The 21152-nt window shown below is 38.1% G+C and overlaps 3 protein-coding genes and 1 pseudogene across 9 annotated transcripts; 3 read left to right on the top strand and 1 right to left on the bottom strand.

Annotated features, from left to right (window-relative positions):
* The first annotated feature begins 390 nt into the window (after window positions 1-390).
* On the top strand, window positions 391-972 carry LOC140038329 (uncharacterized). Its single transcript, XM_072083640.1, has one exon. It carries the CDS (start codon window positions 391-393, stop codon window positions 970-972), a length of 582 nt encoding a protein of 193 aa, XP_071939741.1.
* A 1926-nt stretch (window positions 973-2898) lies between these two features.
* Window positions 2899-5628, top strand: LOC140038328 (F-box protein At5g07610-like). Its single transcript, XM_072083633.1, has 2 exons — window positions 2899-3305; window positions 5517-5628. Exons 1-2 carry the CDS (start codon window positions 2899-2901, stop codon window positions 5626-5628), a joined length of 519 nt encoding a protein of 172 aa, XP_071939734.1.
* A 1949-nt stretch (window positions 5629-7577) lies between these two features.
* On the bottom strand, window positions 7578-11726 carry LOC113698872 (butanoate--CoA ligase AAE1-like; annotated as a pseudogene).
* A 153-nt stretch (window positions 11727-11879) lies between these two features.
* LOC113698946 (putative disease resistance protein RGA4) lies at window positions 11880-21147 on the top strand. Of its 7 annotated transcripts, none has more exons than XM_072045071.1 (8): window positions 11881-15966; window positions 16589-16767; window positions 17055-17241; window positions 17365-17799; window positions 18778-18884; window positions 19152-19386; window positions 19469-19798; window positions 20699-21147. In XM_072045071.1, exon 1 carries the CDS (start codon window positions 12130-12132, stop codon window positions 15937-15939), a length of 3810 nt encoding a protein of 1269 aa, XP_071901172.1. In that variant the 5' UTR covers window positions 11881-12129; the 3' UTR covers window positions 15940-15966; window positions 16589-16767; window positions 17055-17241; window positions 17365-17799; window positions 18778-18884; window positions 19152-19386; window positions 19469-19798; window positions 20699-21147. The 7 variants fall into 7 exon arrangements, with proteins under 7 accessions (XP_071901276.1, XP_071901172.1, XP_071901206.1 ...); XM_072045105.1 differs by having other exon boundaries at window positions 16564-16767; window positions 19472-19798; XM_072045206.1 differs by having other exon boundaries at window positions 16564-16767; window positions 20785-21147.
* Window positions 21148-21152: the final 5 nt, after the last annotated feature.

Here is a 21152-nt window from a genome sequence, read left to right as displayed (position 1 = left end):
TACAGTCACTTCTTGTTGCTGGTTCATCCCTTTTTAGCCAGGCAAGTGGCACAAGTTTTCATTGATCAGGTGTATAAGCTTCATGGATTGCCTGAAACTATAGTTACAGATAGAGACAAAATCTTTACTAGCCACTTCTGGAGGGAGTTATTTCGATTGGTGGGGGTGAAATTGTGTTACAGTTCTGCATACCATCCAGAGACAGATGGTCAAACTGAAAGAGTTAACCAGTGTGTAGAAGCTTATTTGAGGTGTATGACTGGAGAATTTCCCAGTCAGTGGAGTAAGTGGCTTCCCCTGGCTGAATAGTGGTACAATTCTGCTTATCACTCAAGCTTGAATGTGACTTCCTTTGAAGCCCTCTATGGCTACAAGGCATTACCCTTACCAATGGGTCCCTACTGTGACTCTACCATTCCTGCAGCAGCTCAAGCACTCCAGGACAGGATGAGGATCTCAGCCAGTATCAAGGAGCATCTGCTCAAGGCTCAGCAACGAACGAAATATTTTACAGACAGGCATAGAACCGAGAGGAGTTTCGAAGTTGGGGATTTAGTGTTTCTCAAGCTGCAACCATATAGGCAGCAAACCATGGCCATTCGAAAGAACCTCAAGCTGTCAGTAAAATTCTATGGGCCTTTTGAAGTGGAAGAGAAGATAGGAGAGGTCGCTTATAAGCTCAAATTACCCCCTGCAGCTAGAATACACCCAGTGTTCCATGTTTCTCTATTGAAGAAGAGAATTGGTCCACCACAGCAGGTCTCCACTACCTTGCCAGAGTTCGATTTGCAGGATCAATGCCCCTTGATGCCAGAAATGATTCTGAAGAGACGAGCTATTCTGAGGAAGGGACTGCCTGTGGTACAATATCTGATCAAATGGCAACAATTGGAGTATGAGGAAGCATCCTGGGAAGATAAGGATTTCATGGAGCAACAATTTCCTGAATTCAAGACTTGCGGACAAGTCTAAACTGAAGGAGGAGGCAATGTCAAGAACAACGATCATACGTCGTCGTTTTAGTGAGTCTAGTTAAATGAAGCAGTTGCAAGAGAAACGGTGTCGCTTTACTATAAAATGTTAGTTAGTCGGTTGCATTAGGTTATAAATAAGGAGCTCTATGATTGGTCAGGATATCTGATTGTAATAACAAATTTCTGTTACATTTCTCTCTTTCTCTCATTCTTGATTCTCTCTCTTTTCCCCCTTCCCTCCAATTTCCAAATCTGATTCACCGACCCTGACAGAAACCAGACTAGTTTGACCGAGGTTTTCTATTGGTGCTCTCGATTATATTTGTTCTCTTTTGATGGAGCCCTTGATTTATTTGACTTCTTTTTGTGTTTCTTTTGCATACTAGTTGCTTGTCAGGGGGTCTGGAACTAAGGCATGGGCAAAAAGAGTGATAGACTGGTGTTTGCAAGGCTTCTGGAAATAGATCTAAGGCTTTCATTGGTCCAATCTATGGGATTTATTCATAATTTGGGCACTAACATTTTGATTCCCCCACTAGGGTAATCTCTATTTATACAGCCCAAACCAAAGGCATATCCCGGACTCCATTTTCTTATTGCCTGATATGTGTTCCTTTTGATGCTTTCCTCGCCCACCTTCCTTTCCGCCTTCTGCCTCTCCTGTTCTTGCTCTGTCTTTTCCCTCCTATAGGAACATGTTGATTGCTGGTGGCCATCCACAGTTTTCTTGATTGAAAGATAGGTTTATAAATTTGGCATACTGAATTTGGCCTCTTGAAATTGTATTTTAATTTGTTTTAGAGTTTTTGCTTGAAAATCAGAAAAGGCATCAGGGGTTATGGTTGAGTTTGGGCTTTTGTTAGCTGCTAGAGAATTTTCAATATGTTATGTCAAATCAAATTTCAGCTCTCTTTGGTTTCCTGATCATAGAAGCTATTCTTCAACTGAACTATTGTGTTCTCTCATTATTAACCTTTTTATTGTTTGGGCCTAATGAAGATGGGATGAGAAACTGACAGAGTGGTGATACCATGCGTTAGTGGATAGATTAGGTAATAGGTCATGCATCAGTAACAGTTCAGGCAACAAATCAAAGATCAAGGGTAGTTCAGCCATAGAGTTGCTATCATATAGAGAAATGCTATCTAGGCTCTCGCTCTTTTTGTTTTTTTCCTTTTTAATAGATTAAGGTAAAACATAGAGAAATGCAGAAATATGGAAGAGATGCAGAAACATAACCACACAATAGGATGCACTTGGGCAATGTAATGTTATTTCTGCAAAATTTTTTTAAACACTCACCATCTATTATCTTGAATGAACCTATCAAGTCCAATCATGTAATTGGAAACAAAGAGGTAATAATCTCTATAGAATTTTCTATTCAGTTAGTATCAGTGAATATTTCACGCTTGCAGAAATAAAGGACAGATGGTTGACATGCGTGCTAACATCAGAATTCTCTCTTTCTGAGCTTGTTCCTTTCTCTCTCCATAGAATTTTCTATCTCCGGGGTTGTTCCCAGCTATACCTTTATCAGAATCCAATTCCTTTTTTTTTTTTGTCTGTTTTTCAATCTACGTGACTTAGCATGTGAATCTTATTTTGCCGAAGCAAGCTAAGTATTTTAACTCTTTCTATTTTGTTTGAAGCTCCTTTATGGTTTCAAATACTTACCCTGAGAATCTAGACGTTGCTATGTCAGAATATTCTGTGTGAGAATGACATTTTAGCTGTTGCTGTAAATCATTGTGTAATGTGTCATCCAATGAGTAGTTTTTCTAACCAGTCATAGAGGAATTGGAAAAAGAAAACGTCTTTTGATACATTGATTTTGCCAAGAAAGCTTCTGCCCGTATTAATTTTGTTTTGCATGGATTCAATCCAGATTTGATTTCCTTAACTCAGGACTTCTATCTTGACAATGTTGTCAGCTGAAAGCACTAAGATTTTCTTTGACTTGCTGAAGACAAGTGCACAGTCCATGTCAATCCCCGACATTGACCAAGTTTTGGAGGAAGTATTACTGAAGCTGCCAGTCGATGTTCTACTCACTTTCAAATGTGTATCCAAACAATGGCTCTCTATCATCTCCCATCCGGCATTTGGCTATCTACATTTCCGAGGCAACCCTGGCATGTATTTCGTTGCTGGCTTCCTTTTCTATCATTTGTCTGAGCCTCGTAATCCCAGAAGTGCCTTCATTTACCTTGAAGGTTACAAAAAAGCATATCCATTGCGCTCGTTGAATTTTATTGGTGCAAATCCTGACATACACAGAATATGGTCTTGCAATGGCTTGCTGTGTTTATGCGTTTTTACTGGTGGGAAGTACTGTTGTTGTGAATAGTACATTTGTAACCCCACCACAAATAAATCTATCAAACTGCCTGATCTTGAGAGTCCTCTGGCATCAAGAATATTGTCCATGACTATAGCATTTGATCCTTACGTGTCGCAGTACTATAAAGCTGTTTGTGTTTCAATTGTCGGAATGCAATATCGCTTCTCTATCTACTCATCTGAAACCAAAATCTGGAGAGAAGCTGGTAATGCTTTGGACATAACCAATGAGGATCATTATCTTAAAAGAGGTGTTTTCTGTAATAATTCTGTGCATTGGATTAGCAAGTTGGGGCCTTTTTTGCATTTTGATACGGATAAAGAGTGCGTTCAAATGATGCCGGCAACTCCAATACATATGGGAAAGTGAAAAAAGGTTGATTCTGCACTTTCGGTCTTCAAAGGGGCACCTGCATCTGATTGAATTGCGGAGGTCAAACACTGCTTTGGCATACTTCTTGGAGATGAAGAGGGACTACTAAGAATGGGTTCTTCTGAGGTACAGTGTTAATTTTAGTCAGTTAACTAGAATACGCACTGCTTTGGATTTCTGTCGTATGAACTGCATACGGTATTATTTTCCGCTGGAGAATGAACCTCACAGATTCTGCCTCGTAATATCGACTGCTCACGCGACTGGTGCAATTCTCTCATAATTCAAAACATTTTGATAGGGTAAGGTCTCTTTGTGAACCTGACCAGGGTTTCATGAATCATGACACAATTCAAGTGGTACAGATGCGACCCTCATATCATGACCCTCACAGCTGTTTGATCGATGCCGGCAAAAGTAAAGCTATCAGAAGTTTATTTAGTGAAGGATCTTGCAATTCATGTATTATGTCAAACCTGACATTCACCTTTCCTGGTTCCAAAGATAAGATTATACAGGTGCTATGTGTATCGATTGAACTCTACATGCAAACATTGATTAATCCATACTCCTTTTTTGGGATATGTTTAAGTGTTTGTTCTAGTAAATTCTGTAAATCTCTCAATAGGTACATCTTTACGACTAGGATGATCAGCTAGTTTGGGACAGGAACTTGAGATGCAAACAGGTACTATCTCATGAAAAGAGATGCATGATTTAGAAGGAAATGGTCTGAGCAAGATGCTGAACATGATTTATGGTTTCGATCTTACTTTCCGTCGGTATATATAGTATATCAGTCAATATATCAGGAATTGGAATAGATTTCTGCAGTATCTTCGATTGAACTCAGCTGCAGATTTCTTGAAGTTGAATTTCAGGTATAGTTTTCCAAAATAAAACCAATCAAAGTTTTACAAAGTGAAGAGATGGAAGTAGCTTTTGGTCCCAAGTTTAGGGAACCAACCTCAGATGGGCATGCACAACCCCACCACATACTATTGTTTTTGCATGGAGTCTTGGGAGTTGCTCCAACTTAAAATTGATCAAGGAATAAGATCAAAGTACATGAAAAGGCAGCATCATTTTCATTTCCAGTGTCTCTTGGCCTAAACCAGTTACCACATTTTACGAGATTTCTATCATTTTCAATTGAAAGCCATGTGCAGAATAAATCAACTCAAACTGGAAATGAATTGCGTCTTGGCATGGACTTTGTTCAAGCGGAGTTAGAAAAGTATCATTTACTCCTTCATTGCCTGCGTAAACTTATGTACAAAAATCAGTTTGGCAATCTTTTTTGGATCACAGTCAACTTGCCTGGTAAAGTGAGTTTAGCAAGTTGAGTCAGCTCATGCTTGCGGTTCCATATCAACTTTCAATGGTCTTGGTTTTTTTTTTCTCCTCTTTTCTTTTTTGATTAAAGTATTAGATTATTTTGTAATTTTATTGGCATTGATTAACTTTGTTTTTTCAAAAATACAAGGCTAAATAAGAATTGATAAAGCCCACCACCATAATAATACTACTATATATGATCCACCACGGCCTAGATTTGTCCCAACCACATTTTGGGTACAAATTTTTCCCGATTAATTATTTGGTGTGATATGCAAGTATGTGCTTGATTTTCTCATATTGGGATTTTTAAAACCCCAGCAAGTAGAACATTGTTCTTTTTGGATTTTGGTTGTATTCATTGGTCTGTACCTTTTTCTTCAGACTGAGCTGCTAATTTTTTGTCATCCTCTCATGTTAGATAGCAGAAACTATAGCAAATGCATTATATTTTGCCAATGTTTTGGTACACGTAAGGTCAATCGTAGGTGCTACACCATGAATTTGCATTCAATTGCTACACCAGATGTAAATGCAGAATTTGTATATCCTTGGATGGGATTTGTTGCAAATGTTCCTGATGACAATAGAAATGGATAAGATGTTGGAAGCTGTGGCTCTGAGGTTAAGAATGATCTGACTATGAAAGGGTTTAATCCAATGACTGTGCAACCATTCTGGAACTGTGCAACATTATCAGGGTATGCAATAGTTGAGTTCAACAAGAACTAGACAGGATTGTCTTCAGGCAATGGCGTTTGAAGAGAGTTTTGAAGCAGAGAATCTTGGTAGGAGGGATTACTATGAAGCATATAACGGGTGATAAACATGGTTCAAAGTCGCGGTCACGGCCTGGACCGTTCCACGCCAGTCTTGGCATATCGGTCAAGGTGAGACGCAAATTTTGAATCATTTAATATTCTAAAAATTGTAAATAATATTCAAAATATGCTGAACAAAAATAATTAACAAAATTAACAAAAGAAAATTTGTCAAATGTAAATTTGTGAGTTGACTCAGACCAATTCGGCCGAGACTATCCGTATCGGAGACTTTTCAGACGAGTTCTCGGTGAATCAAGTATCTCGGAGTCATCTCATTTCGATATCATATCAGAGGGGTCGTTCCGGTGACAACTTAGCCGAGTTGTCTCGGTCTCGGCAGAGACTTTGAACCATGCTTCCGGGTGATAAGTGGTATAGATGGGTTGCCTGTGCTGATGATTATCATTCATCAGAATTAATTGGAGAATATCTTCAAGAGAAGGCAGATTTGACGACTATTGCTGATATTGAAGCAGAAGTGAAGTGAAGCAAATAACTTCACGGCTTATTGACAATTTTACCAAGGAAATACAAGATAACAGCAGGTCCCTCAGGGTTTGTGAGCGTAAATACAATGAAACTATTATACTCTCATTCGATTTGATGACTCGAAAGGATGAGATGGGTCGATTGCATAATGAAAGTGTGTACTCATTCCTCACATCCAGAGAATGATATCTTTAGTTGTTAATGATTTGATGCAGTGTTATTTCGCTTTCACCCTTTTCACTAGTGACTCTGCATTGATTTTCCCTCACTTTCTTCCGTTCACATGAATCAGAGATACGAAAGATGCAGGACACCATGCTAATCAGCTGAAAAGGTATCTTCAGAGCATGCAGCCAGAGGCATGGAAACAAAAGCTGATTGAGCGTAAGAAAGAATTGGAGAAACGGGAGGTTCAGAATGAAATAGAGAGGCAAAAACTTGAACTACAGAATAAAATGGTACATATCTGAACATACCATTGAAGATAAATGAGAACAACCCAACCCACATTGAACGTATGCAATACTAGATTTTGGAACTGCAAGCAGAAAAAGAGAGCAACAATCAACAGAGGAATAGCATTCCAGCAGTTGAAATATAAACCACTCAAATCAAAAGCTAAAAGAGTTCGCAACCTAATGAAATTGTTAGCCTTGTTTTGTTGTTTAATAGATGAAACTTGACATTACTGTACCCTTCTTCTTTTGAGTTGTTCAACAATGATATATGATATGTTCCAGTCGCTGAACAATCTCTGTAGTTAAGCGGTTCCTATATCTATGAACTTCTGTCAAAACTGGTAATCAATTTAGAAAACAGATATTTGTCTGCTGTGTCATGATATGCGACTAAACTAGCTGGAAAATGTGAAGAGCGCTGCACGTTTGTTCAATAACTACTTGTAAAACTGAAAGAATTTCCTATATGTTTTAGGTCATTTGTAATTCAAACAAGCTGAAGTCCTTTGAGACGTGATTGGACCATTGTCTCCTCGATTCTTGATTTACTGACTAGCAAATCATTGGCAAAGCTGCTGCAGCAAGTCTCCAATCTTAAATTACCTGAGACAACTTCATTTTAACACTAACACTTTTTAGTTGAAGTCTTCGTAGTAGATGTTGTCAAAGAATAAACAAGATTCGTTCATTCAGACTGATTGACGAATTTAATCCTTTAATATGCCCCAAGCTTGCATCAAAACTATGTTAGACAAGTTTGCCTTAATACAGTCGTAAATTTCTCCTCTGATGGAATGCTGATCTCATATTAAACTAAAGCACATTATATGGTTGATCAAATACAACTCAAGTCTTGACATTTAACTCATTATAATCTCGCCTTGGAATAGATTAAGAAGATATTAAATGCCTTTCACTTCCTTGTACCGGATCAAATCCTCAATATTCCACCTTCACTCCAAAAAGCCAACAGGATCAAGTTCTTGGTGAGGGATCAATTGTGATGTGACAACAGTCTTAAAAACAGAACCAGGTGGTGGAAGTTTACATTGTTAGTTTGCAGATGACGGAAATGCTATAATCTGCTGGTCCTTGAAAGACTTCCCATGTCTTTGGCTTTCTGGCGGAGAACAAATTTTTGTATTTTTCCTGTTGAAGTTTTTGGCAATTCCCCAAAAACAACAGTTCGTGGAGCCATATAATGTGGCAAATGATCACGGCAATACTTGATAATTTCATCTGCATTTGCATTACAATCATCCTTCAATTTGACAAATGCACAAGGTGTTTCACCCCAATAATCATCTGGTCTTCCAACAACTGCAGCTTCCAGAACTGCGGGATGGCTATAAATCACTGATTCCACCTCAATCGAGCTAATATTCTCCCCTCCTGAGATGATAATGTCTTTGGATCGATCTTTTAATTCTATGTATCCATCAGGGTGTCTCACCCCCACGTCCCCACTTCGAAACCATCCACCTTTAAAAGCATCAGCTGTTGCTTTACTATCCTTAAAGTATCCATTCATGATGGTGTTGCCTCTGAACATCACCTCACCCCTTGTTTTTGTGTCCGGTGGTACGCTTTGCATTGTTTCTGGATCTTTGATATCGAGTTCTTCCATGCCAAGGTGGTGCAACCCTTGACGAGCCTTGACCTTGGCCTTTGCATCAGGTGGTAGTGAATTCCACTCAGGTTTCCAAGTGCAAACTGTTCCAGGACCCTATGTTTCGGTCAAGCCATAGGAATGAGTAACATTGAATCCCAGCTCCTCCATCTTAAAAAGTACATGAGGAGGAGGGGGGCAGCGCCTGTCATCACTATCACTTTTCCTAGAAGCAGTCTCCGATCAACAGACGGTGCATTAATTATCATATTTAATACTGTAGGTGCACCAGCACCACCCATGTGGCTCACTTGGTGCTTAGCTATGCACTCAAAAATCCCTTTTGCAGTTACATTTCTTAGACAAACATTTGTGCCGCCCTGTGCTGCAACGGCCCAAGTAAGGCACCAGCCATTGCAATGGAACATCAGAACAGTACACAAATAAACAGGCATGGATGGCATTTCGTTTAAAAGAGCAGCTGCCAGAGAATTGAGGTAGGCTCCTCTGTGACTGTAGACAACACCTTTGGGGCTTGATGTTGTACCTGAAGTGTAATTCAAAGCAATAGGATCCCACTCATCATGTGGCCTTATAACCTCAAAGTCTGGTCTTCCTGATGCCAAGAAAGATTCGTACTCTAAATTGTCATTATTGAAATACATGTCACTAACCCTGGAAGATGAGCTAGCTTGGTCAGGAATCACAACTAATTTAGGCGTCTTGCTGCTTGTCTTTAGTAGAATTCCTAATGCCCCTTCTGCAATATGAAGTAACTGATAATCAACAAAAATGGCTTTTGCACCTGAGTGTTTTAGCAATGTCGACACCATTGCTGAATCATGACGTATATTGAGAGGGGAAAAAATTCCCCCCCCCGCCCCCGCCCCATCCCCTGCCCCGCCACCTGCAAAAAAAAAAAGTATATATATATAAATAAATATATATAATATGTAATTTAATTAGTTATAAACTTATGATAATGATATTATTAGTTAGATGTATTATACAATATATATTAATGTATGCAATATAATTGATATTATCAATTATATGAATAATTAGACATGTCTACTAATATAATTTATTAATTAGTTATACTAAATTTACTAATACATTTATACTAAATTTCTAATTACACTTAATAGAATAACACTTTTTTCTCGAAAAAAAGCACAAACACAATAATAAATCAGTGATTGTATTTGTTCAAAAAGTGAAAACTTGACTATTTTAGTTGTATTTATTTCATCATGTTGGATTGTATTCAAATAACTTTTGTTTGATTGTTTTTATGAGTTTCAATTGTAAAATTACAATGAATAATAACTTGATGATGTATTGATATTTTAGTATTTGATAATTTATTAAAATTTAACTATAATAAAATTTTATTAACCCCGCGACGACAATTTTATTAACCCCGCAGGTGCCGAAGCGGGGCGAGTGGGAGGCGGGGGTCGGGGGGAATTAATAGGCAACGGGGCAGGGGGTGGGGGAGGGGTCCCCCGCTCCAACTCCGCCCCGTTGCCATCCCTAGACACACCACATCAGGTGGTTTAGACAAGAGAACACAGTCTTCTGTTGCATATGCACGCAAACTGTTTGACTTGTAATCCATGAAATACAGGGAAATCTAAGAAAGGAAAGAAAAGTTTTAAGGTTCTGAGGTAGTTCATGTTTTCAGCTCTGTGTATAACTTGACAATATTTTAGGGAGAAATGTGGAGGAGTCCATTCAATAGGCCATGGACAAGTTGAATTCAAAGTTTCAAACTTTTCATAAAGCTCAAGCCCTCAGGTCTAGCTAATTCAGTGTACCTATATCTTAGGAAACTCAACCTTACTTTCAAATTTAAGCATGTGACAAGACTTGATTTAGAAGATCTTCTAGGCACTCAATGTTCTATAACAAAACGTTTACTTTTAGCCTCATCACAAACCAGCAGAAATATTTTCAGCCAGCAGAAGTATTACTTCCAGCTCATCAAGTCCTCTATCAGAATTATCATTAACCAGCAGATGGAATTTCTGGTATACTTATCAAGAAAGGAACCTCATCATTGTACCATAACTGAACAGCAAGACATAGCTAGACTGCAGGATTCAAAGAACTTTGCCAAAACATTCCAATGGTTAAAGCACACAGATATTAGCACCAGAGATGCTTGAAGCTACATTCAAACTTGAAAAAGCACCTGAAATTCAGATATCAAGATTAGACCTATTCAAATACAAAAGGTCAACATTTTTGTAGCGTACTTGCTAGGAAAGTAGTGTTCGACAAACTCTGTCGTAAATGGCTGCTGAGAAACCAAAATTGACCCTCAAATGCACAATTCCATAAGTTAGCAATTTCATAGTGATATCTTTACTATAATGCTCCAGACACTCAAAAGCTTCTTGATAGGTTAGCATGTCTTTTACAGGTTTCAAGTAATCTGGTTCCATTAGGTGCCAAATTCCCCTTCCCCCACCATATCCATGCGACCTTTCTTTTTTTTTTTTTAACAAAATAAAAAAGAAAAAGGTTGAAAGAATTTAGAGTTGGGTAACAGCAATAAATTGCATAATTAAACCTCCGACTACTACAAAGTCACTGAATTGAGGCATGAAAATGACCCACCAAAAAAATATATATAAGGGGCAGTTGGTCCCTTGTGGGCTCATTGAAATGGAATCAATCTATAGTAATGATGTCAATGCATGTCTATTCAACAACCCGTGCAATGATTGATAGAGACAAAAAATACCCAGATGATATCATTCCAAACAAAGGCAGAAATCATTTTTAACATTCCAACTAGCTCCCAACAACCAAGTAATCAGAAGAAAATTACAATCCAAAAAAAAAAAAATTCAATCGTGATAATTAACCAACAACAGAACAAATTGAAGGACTTTTAATTACAGAACAAATTGAAGCATAGAAATTAAAGAAAACAAAACGAACTGGACAAGAAGAAAATGCAGGTAAATTGTGAATAACAAAGAAAGCCCAGAAAATTCAAGGATTAAATGGGAACTTACAACATCATGACGGGAGATTCCGAGGGAGTGAAGAGCAGAAGCGAGTCTGGCGCACCTGCCACGAGTTTCTGCCCAAGTGAACTTTAAATCGCCATACACTACTGAAATCCTGTCTCTGTATACAATTGCCGAACGCTCCAAGAAACTTATGGGCGTCAGAGGTACATAATTTGCTGAGCATTTGACAGTACCCTCCATTGATGATTCTATCGTTTTATCTGAAAATCCAAAAGAGCGCTTCTACTATCAACAGGAAAGTAGATAAGAGAGGTTGTTTTCCTGTTGAAACTTGGGCGATGGATTGTGCAGTATCGTTGAAGTATGCTACAAATAAATGGACCCTTCCTTGCGTGGGGTGTGAATTTACCGAATGAGGCCTTTGTTGACTCAGCTGCAAATTGAAGGTTGGCTATATGCTGCAGATGTGACAACTTGTCGGCAACAAGGTGTGGCTACGAATTGTTGGCAACTTCCAGGAAGTCTCCTCTTTAGAGTGTAGCTTTGCAAAAAGTGGAAAAATTTGGAAGCGCAAAAAGTTGTGTGGAAAAATTTCATTCCCGCAAGTTTTAGCCTCCTTGCTGCCCTTAGTTGCCAAAGTTGAACCATATCCTTCCTTGTCTCATCGCAGAAAGCATCCCCCCATCACCATTGCAGAACACTTTCATCCTAATTCCAATCCCAAGCGAGAAAAAATGGCTGATACTGCTGTTAGTGCTACTATTCAGGTTGCATTGCAGTCGGTTGTTTCCCTTGCCGCTGATCATGTTAATCTGGTTCGTGAATTCCCAACGGAGCTGGAGAGACTCAACAAATCTGCTGAAATGATTCGAGGCTTCTTGGCTGGTGCCGACGAGCAAATGCATAGCTCAGACGTGAAAATTTGGCTCAAGCAGCTGGAAGAAGAGGTTTTCAAAGCTGACAATGTGCTGGACGAGCTCAACTGTGAAAATCTTCGTCGGAAGGTGAAGTATCGAAATCAACTCACGAAAAAGAAGGTATTCTTCTGCTTTTCATTCTTTAATAAAATTGGTTTTCGTTGGAGGTTGGGTTCAATGATCAGGGAGATCAACACGAACCTTCAAAGGATCCATCGGGATGCAGAAGGTTTGGGACTGGCCTACAAGCACCAAGTTGAAGATGCATTCCCTACTATTGCTTCTGGAGCCACAACAAGCCGACAGACCGACTCTACTATCGTTCGAGGAGATGTCCTAGGAAGAGACGAGGATGAATCAGAAATAGTTAAGAAGTTGTTGACCGAATCTGAAAGTGTTATTTCAGTTATTCCCATAACTGGCATGGGTGGATTAGGCAAAACAACTCTAGCTAAAGCCGTTTACAAAAATGAACAAATTGTTGGACATTTTGACAAAAAAATTTGGGTTTGTGTGGCTGAAGAAGTAGATAAAATCGAGAAGGTCTTCAAAATGATTCTTGAATCGTTAACAGGAGGAAAGGTTGAAGGGGATCGTAGGGAGGTTATAGTTCAAAAAATTCAAGATGAACTCAAGGCAAAAAGATATTTCCTTGTTCTTGATGATTTGTGGAATGATCAAGAAGTATTGTTGAATGACTTTTTCAGCACTTTGGCGGGACTCAATGCGAAGAAAGGGAGCTGGTGTCTTGTTACCACTCGTCTGCAAGAAGTGGCAATTATTCTGTCTAGACATCCGCAGATCAATTTTACTCGCCATGAGCTAGGAAAGCTCTGCAATGATGATTGCTGGTCTATCATTAAAAAATGGGCAACTTTAGGGGAAGAAGTACCAAAAGAATTGGAAGACATGAGGCACCAAGTTTTAAGAAGATGTGACGGTCTACCTCTGGCAGCAAAGTTAATCGGAGGTTTGTTATCTAAAAAGAGAAAAGAGGAGTGGCCATCTATTTTGGAGGAGAGTCTCTTGAATGGAGATCAGGGTGGGATCGAGCAAATAATTAAGGTGAGTTTTGATCATCTGTCACCTGTACCGGTTAAGAAATGTTTTGCATATTGCTCAATTTTCCACCAAGATACTAGATTGGAACAAGATCGACTAGTTGAGCTTTGGATGGCTGAAGGCTTTCTTCAACCGGATTCCCAAAATGAAAGAATGATGGAGAAAATAGGATATGAGTATTTGAGAATTTTGCTGCAAACTTCCTTATTGGAAGAAGTAAAAAATGAGTGGGGAACATGGTATAAAATGCATGACCTTGTGCATGATTTTGCAAAATCAATTTTGAATCGTAACGGTAGCAATCAGGACCGTTACCTTGCGGTATACTCACCCGAAAGAATCAATGAAAAAGCATCAGCATCACTTCGCACATTATTTCTGAAGGGTGGCATAGCTGATGATATGTTATCAAAGTTCAAACACTTACATGTCCTAAAATTGTTTGGAGCAGATGTCAAAGCGTTGCCGACCTCCATTGGCAAACTAATACATTTACACTTACTTGACATTTCAGGTTCTAGGATTAGAACTTTGCCAGAATCTCTTTGCAAACTTTATAGTTTGCAAACACTGAGAATTGGCATGCTTGTAGACGGTTTTCCAAAGGAGATGAGCAATTTGATTAGCATGAGACATCTTCACTATGATGATGATACAGGATGCGATGATGATGATGATGATGATGATGATGATGATGATGATGATGATGATACAGGACGTGAAATCCAAATGCCATCCGGGATTGGACGATGGACTTGTCTTCAAACGTTAGAGTTCTTTAACATAGGTCGTCAAGAGGAAGGTCGTGGTATCCAAGAACTTGGAACCTTGCAAGATCTTAGAGGCTCCTTGGAGATCAGAAATCTTGAATTAGTAAATGGCAAAGATGATGCTGAACTAGCGAACCTATCTAAAAAGCCAAATATGTATCGGTTGGTATTTGAGTGGGGCAATAGGGATCGAGAAAGTGATAATTGTGATGAAGATGTGTTGGAAGGCCTCCAACCTCACCCAAATTTAAAAGAGTTACAAATTTTGAAGTTCATGGGTGATCAGTTTCCACAATGGTTCATGAATTTGACATTGACATCACTGGTGGAGTTGCGGGTGGAGGAGTGCACAAGATGCAGAAAGCTCCCTGCGCTAGGACAGCTGCCATTCCTCAAGCGCCTCTATCTGACTAGATTGAAAAACACAACATGCATTGGGCTTTCATTCTACAGTACAAGTGCTGAGGAGGACGGCGGATCAGGAGGTTCAAGCACTATTAGCAGACAAACATTCTTTCCAGCCCTTAAAATTCTCTGGCTTAAAGGCATGAAAAATTTGGAAGAGTGGAAGGACGCACACGAAATGATGTCAACCGCAGGTGAAGTACATGTGATGGATGTGTTTCCCGTGCTGGAAAAGTTGTATATTTGGGGTTGCCCCCAGCTGACCACCATTCCAACTCCAAGTCGTTTCCCAAGTCTTGATGTGTTGGAAATAAAAAGGAATTGCCATGTTTTGGTGGCAGAAAAGGTTTTGAGCAATATAACCAATCTCTCGTCCCTTGACTTAAGGGGTGACTTATGGGATCGTGGTGGTCAATGCATCAAGTCTCTAAAATTAGTGAAACGACCAGAGAGCAGCTTGAGTATTGATGGCTGTCACAGTCTACCCACTGCCATGCTTGAACGACTCTGTCTTTTTCCAACTCTTCAGCATGTAGAATTGATGTCTGCCCATAATATAACAACACTAAGAAGAATGAGTTGCGCCGCTTGTCTTAAGAGATTGACAGTCACTTTTTGTGAGAATTTACGGGAGTTGCCAGAAGATCTTTATCAATTTCAAACTTTAGAGGACTTGGAGATACAGGGTTGCTCGAGAATTAAATCATTTGGACATCCAAATCCTAAAAATTCATTTGGACAGAGAGGCCTCCTTAAGTCTCTTAAGCGATTTACTATCGATGAGTGCGATGAATTAACAAGATTACCAGCGGAGATGTTCGAGTCCTGTACGTCTCTCCGAAAGCTGACATTGTTCAAGTGCCGCAGTCTGGTCTCCTTTCCCCTTGATTTGCGACGAACCCCTTCTCTCGTGAGCTTCTCGTTATGTGGGTGTCCCAACTGGATTGCTGAGATGCCTAGTGGATTTGGCTATCTTACCAGCTTAAGGGAAGTGTCGATTGGTCCCTTCTCAGATTACTCAGTAATCGAATTTGATTGGGCTGGATTAGCATCTTCATCAACACTCCGGCACGTGTATTTGTATGGGATGCGTGACACGAAATCTCTGCCACACCAGCTTCAATGCTTGACTACCATCACATCACTATCTCTACGTTACTTCGGAGCAATCGAGGCCTTACCAGATTGGCTTGGGAATTTTGCGTCTCTTGATGAGCTAATTCTGTTGGGTTGCCCAAAGCTTGAATATTTACCCTCCTTAGATGCCATGGAACGCCTCAAATTAAGACGTCTGGAAATTAGTTATTGTCCACTATTAAAACGAAGATGCACTCCTCAAAGCGGCTCCGAGTGTCCAAAGATCTCTAATATTCCAAAACTTGAAATTTGATTAAAAGTCATCTTTCTGAGCCATCGGGTAAGATTTCACTGCAAATTTTTGATTAATTGCTTTTCATTATTGGATATTGCTGTTCTTCACCATCTTATTCTATCCGTATTCCTCTACTTCTTCTGGTGAAGATTACTCTCTCTTTCAATTTATAAACTAATTCTTGTCATTAACAAAGTAGAGTTACGAGCAAATTGAAAGACAATGAAATTGTGGATTTCATCTACTTTTCTAAACCATCAAAAGGATTAATAAGCATGGTAAAATTCACTACTAAATGTGAACTTGGTACTGACTATTTGTCCACGAAATTTACTAACATTGCAAGCGTAAACATTCAGCTTCAATGGGTATGTTCTTATTTTTTTTGTCACTGATATTTCCAAACAACATTAAAACCAATGAAATAGCAATTTGGGGAGAACACTACAATTTTTATTTTTACCGCTGGCATTTAATAGATGGATATGTTCTTAATATTCACTGTTATCTCTCTGTAAGACTCTGCATTATGATTGCCATAAAATTAGCTCAATGTCGATCAAGTTGAAATTGTTTGCAGAGGAACTAGGCTGCTGCTAAAACTATAAATTCTTATCATCTTTTAAAATTTTTAAAATTCAGATGCCATAACATTATGGCATTGTAGGCCACAAGTGTCAGTGAAGCAGCAAGCAGTGATAGTGCCGAAAACATTGCGAAAGGCTCAAAAGTGTGCTCGAGGCAAAGTCAGCCTGGAACCTCTAAAGCATCTTATTGCACTTTTCACATTCTCCAACTGCAACATTAAGCTGTGGTTTCCAATCATTTTTGAAGAAAGATGAGGAGGTATGTGGTTTGGAAATTTCTCCACCCAACTTACTAGAAGTACAAGGGAATTGGTCCAATTTTGCAAGTATGTTTGATTCATGTAATTGTGCCTAAATGTCGGGTGGTATCTGCACTAGTGTATTTTCTTTATGGGTTAATCAATGGAATTTAGCTTAATTTGTTGACTGTTTAGGATTTTGAGTGATAAATTGTTACCAGACCAAACCTTTCCGTGGCTCATGTTTCAATTTAATGTCATAATTGAAGCAGCATTGTGACATAATATTATGATTTTTTTTTTCCAGAATTTGTTTAGGAAGTAGAGATCATGCTTTTTGGACAAAGAACACCAAGGTTCTCGTGTTGTTCTTATGAGAATGTCAAGAGGGAGGAGTTATTTTCACTTATCAGTCAGTTTTTGAAGATGGAAGGTAGTTATCTGTGATTTTTCCCACCAGAATGCCATATATTGCTCAGAATGTGGAAATGAAGGTAAAAAATGTTGACTGCATGTCTATTGGCCTGTTTCAATGGCTTTTCTTTTTTGTTTTTTTTGTCTATTTTCTGGAAGTATTTAACAAAATAAATCAAATATTGAACCTTTTCTCCTTGTAGCATGCTGAAAACAGAGTGGCTTGTGCCAGGCTTGTAGAAAGTAGTATGGATTGAGAAGAATTAGAGAAGAGCATGGTAGTTGGTACTGGAGAGCTATCAAGGTACAAGACTTGCTTGAAGAAAACTGGACGTGTTAATACTTTAGTTCCATAGGTGACAAGATTTGATGGAAAGAAGTTAGACATTGTAGACAGCATTGGTGATCGTTTGGATGACATAAACGAAGCATGCGATTGCAGTGTCAGTCGTTCATTTGGATGGAATCAGTTCAAAGTTTTGGTGCTGCAATTGCAGCGGCAAAAATTTCTACATTCTCGTTCAAAGGTTCCCGCCAGATCTTGCAAGGCCTTTGTAAATTGGACAATAGGTTATACCTTTCTGCTCAAGAACAAGAGAGACTCATTATACAACTGTGCTAACAGTTAGTCATTCCAGGTACCATGCTCAGTGTTGAATTTGTTTTAGTAAAATAACGTACCCTAAATACCTTCTTGGTTCTTAACTAAATTATTTTGACATGTCTACTTCAAGATATATAGTCACAATCAAAAAAATTGCAGTTTGAATGATCAATAAACAGGTTTTGTTATTGTAGCATTCTATTTGTTATGTTTTAGCTAAGAAAGACTATCAAATCTAAAAATAATTTAAAATTATTAAGGAGCCACTTGGAATATGTAACATTTCAGAAGGCTAATGAAGGTGGGAAATCAATGTTAAATGTTTCACATGAAGTTCTCCAACATGGTTTCACCTAATTACAGGTACTCTATCACAAAGTATCTGCTTGTTAGGTTAAATGAGCATGTTTCAGCATGCTCATTCAATGGAAGTTGATAAATTACTCTTAAGAACTGAAGGAAGAAGGAAACAACTTGCCAACACTGAAAAGATATTGACATCCATTACCTATTTCTTTTTTAAAACGGTTATTCTTTTCTGATTTTGTTTGGCCCAAAGATTTTAGTTGGTCAGGAGAAATCAGTCGGCTAAAAGAAGTTAATAAGAGAATTTATGAATGCTAGTACACGAATATAAATTTTTCATTTTTTTCTTCAGATTAGTTTGCCAAACTCTAGTTTAAGACGTCGTTTTAGAAAGAGAGGAAAGATTATCATCTTACTCTTCCTTTAACATTTAGTTAAACATTTAGCTTTGATCATCACTTTCTTTTCAGAAAGAATCACAAGGACAATTTATGCAAATTCAATTGACTTTTGCTACCATTACTTCCTTTTGGTTTGTTAATGCTCTGTTTTTTAGCCTTTCATTTTTGGTTATCTAGTAGATTGGTGATTTTTTCCATCACTTGCATAAGGACTTACTTGCTCATGATAAAATATTTATAGAAATATCTATTTTAGCATTTTAGACAATTGTCTCATGGGCAATGTTGGAACATGTACAAAGCAGTGGTTTCCAAGCAAAAATGTATGGATGTTGATGTGGTAGACAATTGTTCTCTTAAGGAGTGAAGATCAGTCTTCTAGAAAGCAATATGTGACAGAGTAAATGAAGAGGTATGTAGTCTCAGTGGATTAAATTTAACGGCCTACTATGTTTCTGTTGCTGTTGCCATAACTTCAAATCAATCACATACAATAGCTATGCTCTGAATGTAATGTGCGTTTTTGATGGCTTAATCGATGTAATTCTACTTAATTTTTGCTCTTTAGAAATTTTTGTAATACATTCTTCATAAGTTTTGATGGTTCAACGTGGCTAATTTTGCACTTAATATTACTGTAATGTAACATGGTGATGTTTTTTTTCCTGAATCTATTTAGGAAGCAGACATCATCTTGTTGGAAAAAGAAGAACATGGTTCCCTGTCGTTTTTGTGAGAATGTCAAAAGGAAGAAATTACTGTCACTCGGCAGGCAAGTTTCGCAGATGAAGATGGTCATCAATTATAGTTATTTTGCTCATTAATTTGCACTAGCATTGATGGAGGCTTCTCAAACACCACGTAGAAAAACTGAAAGTGTTATGTTCTGTAGTGCTCGGAATGCAGAAATGAAGGTAATGATTTGACTAAACTTTTTGTTAGCCTGGTTCGATTTTTTTTTCTTTATCTATCTACTGGAAATGTAATTTGGTTTAGAAGAAGAGAAGATTTGGTGATGGAAGCTAGATGTTGAAGATAGCAGTAACAGTCATCTGGAAAGCAAAAGCAAAAGCAAAAGCAAAGCATGTAGTGGGATGGAAGAAATTCAAAGATTATGTGCTGCAAGAATATGTATTCACATGCAAGGGTTTCTAAGTCCTCGTTCAAAGGTTCAATGAAGCACTGCCGCTAGATCATGCAATGCCTTTCTGAATTGGACAATGGACTATACCTTTCCACCCAAAAATAAGAGAGATTCATGATGCACTTGTGCTAACAGTTGATTATTCCGGGTGTCCAACCTAGCTAGGTGTTGAATTTGTCAAGGTAAACTAACATATATTTACCATAATACCTTGTTGGGTTTTAACTTTTTTTTTTATTTGAATAGTAGAAAATTAGAAAATTTTAACTTAAATAAGCAATAAATAGGTGCTTTTCAAGTAGCATTTTTTTTTGTGCTTTAGCTAAGAAAGATAAGTAGACCTAAGAATTTTTACCAAGAAACTCTTTTAAAATATCTGACATCTGTGAAGACCAATAGTAAATGTTACTCAAGGAAGTTTTTCAAGGTCCTTCATTCCACTTGATAGAGATATTGTGCCACAAGTCTATTCTGCTAAGGTTAGATGAGCATTTTTTCAGCGTAGCCATTGAAATGAAGTTGGCAATTAACTCTTAACAAATTCAAGGAAGAAGGAAACTACTTGCCGACATTTATAGAATTGCGGCATTCTTTTGCTGCTTCTTTCTGAAAAAGGTTATCTTTTACTAGTCCATTTTTGTCCTAAATATCTTAGTGTACTAGGAGAAATCAGTTTGCTCAAAAGAAAGCACTTAGAGGCTAAATCCGTTGATTATTTGTTTTGAATTATAATACATGAATATCAATCATGACTTTTTTCCTTGGGTTATTATGCCAAACTAGCTAAGATTAGAACCTCACTTTGTAAGCATAGGAAGGATTATCATCTCACTATTCTTCCGAGTTTTACATAGACATATAGCTTTCATTCTCATGTTCTATTAACATTGACAATATGCAAATTTTATTGCCCTCGCTAATTTTTGAATTCCATTTTTGGTTCATCTAGTAATTATTTGGAATGATCATCTTTCCATTACCAATTGTTAACAGTGTTCTTTGTTCATTGTCAACTCTTTATCCAATATCTGTATCAATATTGAAGACAGTCAGTGTCTAATAGGCTTTGTTGGAACATGTAGGAAGCAGCAGCTTTCGAGTTAATAGGCTTTGTTGGCATGTCTTTCACAGACATATGGAAGTGCTCGACCTTTCATGTATTTTGCAGGTTTCTTCTGATCTGATTTGCTTGAGACAGGGGAATACATATGAAGGAACCATTTAGCTGGCATGGCTGAGACCTGTAGCCAATTTGGTTGATCTTGGTTCCAGTTTAAGCTGTCTGGATTGCTCTTTGTCAATCTCATGAATATGGATCTCATATCAATGGAAGCATTGAAAGTATGAAGATGAGACGGCAAGAATACCGGTAGCTAGCTGTTGGATTGTAGGCATGTAAAAAGTCTTTACTATACTAAAATTGTCACCCAGATAGCTGGCTAGAATGCATATATATATTACTCTAGCTTGGCCTGCAGAGAGATAAGATTTGAGGTTTTAATGTGATCTAGAGCTTTCAGCTTTTGAACTACTTAA

This window comes from Coffea arabica, chromosome 1c, assembly GCF_036785885.1.
Source record: "Coffea arabica cultivar ET-39 chromosome 1c, Coffea Arabica ET-39 HiFi, whole genome shotgun sequence".
NCBI lineage: Eukaryota > Viridiplantae > Streptophyta > Magnoliopsida > Gentianales > Rubiaceae > Coffea > Coffea arabica.
Note: the sequence above shows the minus strand (reverse complement) of the source record. Positions and strands in the feature narration are given on the sequence as shown.